Source organism: Sinocyclocheilus rhinocerous, unplaced genomic scaffold, assembly GCF_001515625.1.
Source record: "Sinocyclocheilus rhinocerous isolate Xijiao unplaced genomic scaffold, SAMN03320098_v1.1 scaffold2268, whole genome shotgun sequence".
NCBI classification, from domain to species: Eukaryota; Metazoa; Chordata; class Actinopteri; order Cypriniformes; family Cyprinidae; genus Sinocyclocheilus; species Sinocyclocheilus rhinocerous.
In genome coordinates this window covers 1-9565 of record NW_015627246.1, presented here as the reverse complement: position 1 = coordinate 9565, position 9565 = coordinate 1, and the positions used below count along the sequence as shown (strand labels likewise).

General features: G+C 37.6%; 1 protein-coding gene across 2 annotated transcripts in view; it reads right to left on the bottom strand.

Moving 5' to 3' along the window:
• LOC107725076 (beta-1,4-galactosyltransferase 5-like) overlaps positions 1–6044 on the bottom strand; it is a 28061-nt gene extending 22017 nt beyond the window's left edge. For both annotated transcript variants that reach the window (XM_016534220.1, XM_016534229.1), the window contains exon 1: positions 5684–6044. In XM_016534220.1, coding sequence (XP_016389706.1) covers positions 5684–5789 — 106 coding nt within the window. In that variant the 5' untranslated portion in view covers positions 5790–6044. The remainder of the gene's footprint in view (positions 1–5683) is intronic.
• Between the last annotated feature and the right edge of the window lie 3521 nt (positions 6045–9565).

The window sequence follows — 9565 nt, the reverse complement described above, 5'->3', positions numbered from 1 at the left end:
TGCACCACTTACTGTGTACCGACTAATGACCTTAGTTTACATGTCAAGAATTGTAACTATAGGAAAAGAATAATATATAAATAATTAATCACAATATTTAACAGAAAAAAATGTGATTTAAAACCCCTATTGTCTCCAAATAAATGTAAAAAAAAAAAAAGAAAGAATAAATATTCATAAAAATATTTAAAAAGTATAACATTATGAATTTCCATCTACTAGGGGGTGTGTAATGTCTACTACAGTTCAAATTTCTCAGGATAGTTAGAGTTCACCCCAAATAACTAATTGTTTATTGTATATCTTTGTAAAAAAAAAAAAAAAAAAGAATAAATATTCATAAAAATATTTAAAAAGTATAACATTATGAATTTCCATCTACTAGGGGGTGTGTAATGTCTACTACAGTTCAAATTTCTCAGGATAGTTAGAGTTCACCCCAAATAACTAATTGTTTAATAATTGTATATCCATGGCCAGTTTGTTTTTCCTCTGTCTAATGTGTACCAAACTATTACCTGTCACAAGATTAGATGGTAGATGCTTTTGCCCTTCTTTATCCCATGATCCTCCTTGTTGCGTTTCCATGTGCCCTAATCGTCCATAAACAAATGGCCATGCAAATATGACACTAACCAGAGATCAGCTGGAATGCCCTGCCTCTAAGCAACTACTTTCCATTGTGTCGAGCTGGTCATAGACTTCATTGATGAGGTTGGTATGATTCTGCATTGTGTCCTCTTATAAACGTCCTCTCATGCCACTACATGTAAGACGTGAATGAATATTTCAGCATATGCTGTTTCTGCACGACTCTAGGTTGAAGGGTGCTTTGTAGCTTTGCAGCATTTGCATGTGTCTCCATGAGGGTTCACTTAAGTAGGTTTTTGGGAATTGTGGTGTTAAATGTGCAATGCATGTGGTGACCTATGTGGTTACAAAGTCAAAAGAGGAAAATAGCAAAAGTCACGCATACTTGATTGCAAAAGCGTTAACCTTTCTCGCATGCATGCATACTCCTAATCCCTTTTTTCCCCCTGAATATACACCAAAAAATAGTAACAAATTATTCAAATAACAATATATTATTTGATGTCACTTAATCAACCTAAGTACATTAATTTATACCAAAAAAAAACAAATTGGTATGGGTTAAATCAGGTAAAAACTGCTCTTTAAGGTAACAATTTTAGTTTACCACGTAAGGTAAGGTATCACTTAAGGTTGGAGCTGAACTCTGCAGTGGGTCTTCAGAGGCAGGGTTGAAGACCCCTGGTGTAGGCCAGAATGCCATTGAGTCATGGGAGTGGGCCTGTTTGACTTGGGTCAGTAAGCATGCATTTAGCAATCACAAAAAAACTCCCCAGCAGCACCTTAACATTCACTTAGAAACCACTCAGAAAACACTGACAAATCTTGGGAAACTTCTCAAGCCAACTCAAAAACAGCGGTGGTGAGTTTTGCATTGGCAAGTGCCATTCATAGAAAATAAACTTATGCGGTAAGTCATTGTGTCTTTTTCTTCTTGTTTTTGAAATGATATTCATACATGATGATAAAGATCATGCAATAATTTCAAGCCAATGTACCTGTATGCTGTATGCACATAACCACAAGTCTGTCAGTCTGAACGACATTCTTCATGGAAATTATGGTAGCTTGTCATTTAAAAAGGCCAACGTATAATTTGGTGCAAGATCCTGTGCAGTGGAACACACAAATGTGGTTTGATGAATCACCTTTATACAACCAGACAAAAGGTCACCATATATTCTGAACATAAAGAAGAATCTGTTATGGTGTGGACCAGATGACTGATTTTTTTCCAGGGATGTGTTCCTAGATCAAGAACATTTCTGTCAAATAACCCCAACCTTTAACTATCCCTAAAATCAAAGGGAAAAAACAGACAAATAAGCCCCAACCCCTGTCCAAAGCCTTACCGTAATTCTAACCCAACAATCTGTGTGGTTTGAATGTTTTCCCAGGATCAACAAAGATGCTTGGCATAATCTCATATAGGACCACCATCTCGTGGGAGTCATTGGATCTAATCCCGTTGTCATGGATTACAGACACTGCTCAACAATTTCAACAATGATTTCATGAACATCAGGATTATGTCAGATGTATTCCTTCGTTTCTTCAATCCCCAGATCTGACCCTTTTTGAACCTCAACTGGACATTCAGGATTGGAATGAAGGCAGTCCTGCAGAAAGACGGTTCCTCTTCCTCTTTTGTCTTCTGTCTGGCGTTCAGTGGCTTGCTCAGAGGGCGAACGGTGGTACCTGGGTTTTCATGGGGTCCGCTTCTATAAATAGGATCTGTGTTCTAGTCAGCTCCAGCAGGATTTCTCTTGGTTTAATTCAATAAACTGCAGAAATCGGACACATCTGTGGCCCACGATTCCTCCCCTGAGCTGCAGCGTGTGTGAAATGAGCAGTAAGTGGTTTACTGTAGGTTTCAGTGACCTACGAACCTAATTCCCTTGACAAGCATTAAATACCTCTCAGGGGTAATAGAGCTGCTGCTGCTGCTGTTGTTTCCATGGGGACACGAGACAAGTGTCTCCATGGTTCCACTGCATTTCTCATTGAGATAAATATAGAGACACACAATACTCTTATTGTTTGTCTTTGACCAAATTGAGGTCAAGATCATCTACTGTAATTCCTGGTACACTGAATTCTGGACATTGTCCCTAAGGTAAAACGCTCAACCTAGTCGATATAACACTGATATATTGGCATGCAATAAAATTCACCCTATATTTTTCTAAATGTATGTTATAGATCTTATTATGAACGATTTATGTGAACAATGTAATGTTTAATCAAAATGTCACAACTGGATCTTCCTGTGAAACAACTGATTTTTTCTCTAGTGCCATATGCAGGACATCTCCAATCATTCAGTCCTGTCCAGCTCACATTCATCTGCCTCCACTTTTGATTGCATGCCCATATCTCAACAATCAGTCGACAAGAACATACAACCAAATCCCGAATGGTTTTATAGTTTTGAATGTTTGTGACAATACAGAATGTCTATTCAAAGCTTTTGTCTGCCAATAATGTAATTTGAACTGTCGTCATTTGGGTACTTTTCTCAGCAAATCCTAAAATCTTGAAAAATTAATATCTGTTTTAAATTGTGATTGAATTAATCACCATACAATATGCTGTATTTATCTGTATTTATCTGAATAAACTTGAGAGCACATTTATATAGCCTAATACAATTTAAGGATATTCCATCCAAAAATTATAGTAATTGTCTTTATAAAATAAAAACTTTTGTACAATGTTCCTTTAAATGCACTACAGTATTTATAAAGAGTCAACATGCATTATCCTTTGCCTTGCAGAGGATTTTGGACTGACTTAACGTAATAAACATGATGATCTCAAATTTGGGAAGTATTACTTTTGAGTTTGATGAAGCAAAATTCTTATCTGCAATTAGCAAATGTTTTGATTGAAACTTCCAATGTGTATAACGGTTGACAAGATGAGGAATCTTACTAAAGTCTAGCTCATTCAAATCTGCAAATTTGTGTTACCAAATGAAGTAAAAGGTTAGTTCATCCAAAAATGAAAATGTAGTTCCAAACCCAGAAGACTTTCATTCATCCATAAAAGATATTTTTAATATTTCCTTTTAATAATTTTTGTCCATTCATTGAAAGTCCAGGCAACAAGTTTCAGAAGTTTATAAAGGCATCAACAAAGTAATCCACATGAATCACAGCGGTTGAACACAGTCACTTTATATGATGAACAGATTTAATTCACATATACATATTGATCAACAAACATATACAGATCATATCAAATATGGTAACCGGAAGCTCAGTCTGATGTGTGAGAACCAATGAGGTTTGTTCTAGTGTGCCACACATTCATGTGTAAGCTTTTGCGAGAATCAGTGTGGTTTGTTCTCACCTCTCACGGAGGTATAGTTGAGCTTCTGTGTTTACCATATTTGATGTGCTCTTTGTATGTATGCTGATAATATGACGATGATGAGAGAATACTAAAATATATATTTATTTGTATTCCTTAGACTAATAGAAGTCTTATGGGTTTGGAATGACATGATGGTGAGCAAATTATGACAGAATTTTCATTTTTGGGTGAACTAACCCTTTAAGATTAGATTTCCATCACAGTAGTCAACAGCCAGAACGCACAAACTACTACGTTTTTTTTTTTAGTTGTGAATTCTCCACTTTGTTTTCTGGGTGAAGATAACCTAAACTCACTGGTTTCCAAAGGAGAGCTCATATGTTTAATGCCAGAAATATGCCCCACAATTACCAGAAACACTATACTTGACATTTCCTGTTTCCCTGTGTTTGAACAAAGATGTCTTCCTGAAGAGGGCATTCCCGTTTCACTCCCTTCACATGCCAGTCACCTCCATCTGGGACAAATGCAACTTCTGCATAACTTTTCATTCATTATTAACACACTAGAATTACTGGTCCTTGTTCTTCTTTTAAACATACCTACTATAAAAGGAAACCCCCATGGCAGAAGGAAGCTAAAATGGTTTTTAAAGCATCTTCATTAATAATTAAGCAAATGTACATAGCAATAAGCTGAAACAATGCAGACAAAGGCTACAACGGAGAAATGGGTTGCCTCTAAATGATAAAGGAAAGTTAAGAAAACAAAATCATGTAGAAGGCAACATAAAAAACATACACTTGACCACACAAGGTTCCTCTCTAAGGGTGCAATACTTGATCTTGATCTGTTGTGACATGACCACAGCTTTGCAAAGCATCTAATTTTATCTCAATGTTCAGTACTAAGAATGTTATATTGTTTTATATTCTCGCTCACTTTTTTAGGCCTTTTTTTAATACCTAATATACTCTACACCTCCATATTTTTACAGGGTAGATTAAGTCATATGGCTTTCAAAATATGCAGTTTATGTTTCATGTCATTTATAATTATACCTGTGTATATTAACAAATCTCTTAAACATTACATGACATGTAGGCTAATATATTGTGGCTAAATGTTTGATGTTGCAATATTTAGGAATTAAATAAAGCTAATGGAGAGTTCTTCGCGAATCAACATTTACAAATCCTACTATAACCTGTATTAAAATTCACGATTTAATCGTTTTTAACAGCGTCAGCATATCCTCATAAAATATTCATTAGTACCGAAGCAGTCTGTAACTTCGCTGACGGGAAGGCGCGTCTTTGGGGGCGGGACTTGACCAAAACCTGTGCGGTGTGTCCCGGAAAGGCCGAAGATATAATATTAGCACAATTCATAATGCGACTGGAACACGCTCTGTAAACAAAGTAAAAAAAATCAAAGCGCACTTCAGTCAGAGGCTCGTTTATGCTGTTTGCCCGGAGACATGAAGTGTCCTCTAGAAATGGAGGTCTTCATCTATACATGCTGACCACAGTAAACTATGGATTTGATGGGAAGTTTAGCAGAACGCGGTCTCCAAACACAAACAACCGATCGCTCGTGTATTATCTACATGATAAATTAAAAACAAAAACAATGATTGCCATTCACTAGTCGCGTCCAACGACAAAGCTGACTATATATAACAGACCCGCCTAAATAAGCAGACTAGGCTACAGACATGTATTCAGAACAGATGTTATTCATTCTTATACAACTAAATGTCTCAGTGGCTTACCTATGCCAGGAGCTGAATAGATGAAGTACAGTGCAGAAGTGGAGAGCGAGAAGAGAAATAAAAGCCCGAGAAATGACCTTCTCCGGAATCTCATATGTGTCGGCATTATACAGAGAGGCGCAGATATTCTTCAATATGCCGGCAGATATTTGTCCGGTTAATAGATGGGGAGTCCGAGCGCAAACACGCTGATTCAGGTCCGATCCCGAAATGTATCCAATCTAGAAGGTCCACTCGTCCTAGTAGAGTCTCATCATCTTCCTCCCGTGTATCTGTATGTATTGGTCAGGGACAGAGCGCGCGCGCACACACACACACACAAACACACACTCACTCACGCACTCATACACACACCCTCCTGCGCGCTGGTAATGAATGGAAGAGCATGGGATTGTGCGTTACGCACATACTTGTAGCAGGCCAATATTTAGGGACCGTCTGTAAATGAGGAACTGTGTGAAAATTACTGTACATGACTTACTGTACTACTTGATTACGTAACGCTGCATTCATGGTCCAGAAGGATAGCCTATTCCTGACTATTTTCAAAATGAATGGCAAATTGTATTTTCAATTGAGTTTTCCATATGATATGTGGACGCATAAATAGTGACATAATCCAAACGCAATTGCAAATCTTGCATCACCGTTTGCGTTTTCGCTTTCGCGAACGCACAGTGACTGCCACAAACAATTATTAGCAATCAATTATATTTATATTTATATTTACATTTAGTCATTTATCAGATGAAGGCAAATGAGGGCAATTTAGTAACATAAATATGTCGATCCACCAGTTCACATTTACAACTCTGGACGCATAAATAGTGACATAATCCAAACGCAATTGCAAATCTTGCATCACCGTTTGCGTTTTCGCTTTCGCGAACGCACAGTGACTGCCACATTTCAAATGGAAAAGCAAAGTCCATTTGCAACTGTATTTCCCATGTCTTAAGAGTTATGAGCCTGTCATATTTAAATAGCAATATTATTTACCACGTCTGCTTTTTCACTCTCTCTCTGCGCAAGCATGTAACCTGCCGAACTCTAAATGCATATACCTGTCAACATTTGGGTACCAAAATCCAGGAGACCTCAGAGCGGGAGTGTTTGGGGCCGTTCAGGTGGTTCAGGCAGTTCAGGGTATCTGCAGGATTTGTAAAATCAAATTTAAGACTTTTTTAAAGACCTTTTTAAGACCTGCACAAGTCAAATTAATACCATATGAGCGGAGTAGAGCAATGTCTATGGTAACATATTAAACCTTAAAATGACTGTAAAAACATGATTTACAGTTCAGATACAGGTTTTCACTTATATTTACATTTAGTCATTTATCAGATGAAGGCAAATGAGGGCAATTTAGTAACATAAATATGTCGATCCACCAGTTCACATTTACAACTCTGCGTGATTTATGCTTAAAAATACGGGTCAATTTTCGCTTTAGTTGAACAAAAAATAGCAAGGGCTTATTAAAAATGTAAATTCATTCTCTGCCAGCAGGAGGCACCTTTGGAGCGGCAGAATTACAGCCGATAGATGTGCGTGAACGAACAGACAGTGTCTCCATATTATCCACCTTATTTTTCCAGTAAGAGCGGGCGCAGCCATTTGTAAATTTAATGTGTCCGGTCTCATCCGCTTCCAGCTATTTTTAGTTGTACAAAACAGATGGTTTTGCTGCTTGATATTGCAAACAGGTGTTTCTTACCATATTATTTTAACATGTTATCTTAAAGGGTTAGTTCACCCAAAAATGAAAATTCTGTCATTAATTACGCACCCTCATGTCGTACTAAACCCGTAAGACCTACGTTCATGTTCGGAAGTGGATACTCTCCAAAATGGCACCAGGGTGACGCGGAGGAGACGAATTGTTGAATAAAGTCGTTATTTTTGTTTTCTTTGCGTATAAAAAGTATTCTTGTAGCTTCGTAAAATTACGGTTGAACCCCTGATGTCATCAAGAAATGTCTGTTAGACAAGCTGAGATTTGAGCAGCTTTTGTCGGATCATCAGGATGGAATGAGAGGTAGAGTTGAGTGTCATCAGCATAGCAGTGATATGAAAAGCCATGTTTCTGAATGACAGAATCTAGTGATGCCATGTAAACAGAGAAGAGAAGTGGTCCAAGAACTGAGCCCTGAGGCACCCCAGTAGCTAGATGTTGTGACTTGGACACCTCACCTCTCCAAGATACCTTGAAGGTCCTATCTTATAGGTAAGACTCAAACCACTGGAGTGTGAAAGGCAGAGACTTGGTTGAACACAGCTCGTTCAAGTGTTTTTGATATTGATTTTTCATTTGCATATTATTCAGAGTACAAGTCCAGCTCAAGATCTTAAAATTCAAATGAGCAATTAATCCTTCAGTCCTGATGAAAATTGTCACAGCCAATAGAATAGAACAGAGCTTCAAAAACAAAAAAACAAAAACTTGAAATAACGATCCTGATTATAATAGAACAATGTATTGTTTTACCAGTGAATGTGGAACTACTGCAAACTATATGTGGTAGAGTACGAGATCCACTTTTTTACCCACACAGCTATTGATTGCACAACTTATGCAGACAAGAGGTAAAAAAAAAAAAGTCCTTTATCTAAGTGGACAGCCTGTGTTTTCACCAGGATGTCATTCCAAATTGATGCATCACAGAACTGTGCCTTGTAGACACGCCCACCTTATATGAACTACAACTCCCAGGAACCATCACTCTAATGTGATGTCAGCACGTCCTTTTTTAAACTGCAATTTTCTTCTCTACAACCATAATGCATATATTTTGTGGATACTATAAGAAAATAAATATATATGTAAATATCAAAACACGATATCTACGTTATCTACGTTAAATTACCCGAAGGGGGGAAACTACAAATCTACATCTCCCAGAAACTACATCTCCCTGGATTTCCGGGTAATGATGACGATGAATTTACTCTGCGAAACATGGATTGTGGCGACATGAGTAGTTTAATTTTGTATTTTTTCCCCCGTATGTGTAATGATTATTTGTGTTTATGAGCACGATGAGTTTCAGGAATCGCGCTGCTGTGATCGCTGTGTTATTCGTTATATTGACGGCTGATCTCAGGCGGTTTGCGGCCGCAGATGATCAGACACACAGTAACAACGATGAAGAATCTGCCAATAATAATGCTGTCATTGATTTACAGGATGAGAATACTGCTGATGGGCACGGAGAGCAGCTGATCAGGTATTATTTTTGCAGTTTAACAGCAGAAAGAGTGAGTGAGTGATTGATTGACAGCTGTGAAGTGGCGTACAGTGACGAATATATTTAATAACATATGTTAGTCAACACTATCACTATGTTCGAACAAAAGATGTCGTAGTACTGCTAAGTTTTACTTTTTTCCCTGCACATGTATATAGCAACCACCCAGTATTGCAGTATATATCAAAATACCATGGTATTACTGCCTGATGCCATCACTGTACCACGATACAGCCACAGTGTACACTTGTCTACAGTTATAGGCTTATATATTAATTTATGGCGTGAATATGATTATTCTTCTGCCTGTTTGTGTGCTACTTAATGATCGGCATAATCTAGCATTTAGAAATTCTATCTGTCTATCTGTCTGTCTGTCTGTGAATGATTTGATATATTTTCATTAGATAAATTGGGCCAATTTTTGTCACAGAGATGTATATTTGTATTATGAAGTAAAATATTATAGTAAAATATAGTAAGATTTTATGTAGTACAATATAAAATGTATCCCTCTGACAGGTTAAATGACACAGAAAGCTCCAGCAATGAAACACCTGTGCCCAAGCCCACGGCCCCCGAGCCTCCCAAAAATGAGCCCATCCTGCCAGAGCAGACGGGCGTCAAGGCCCAG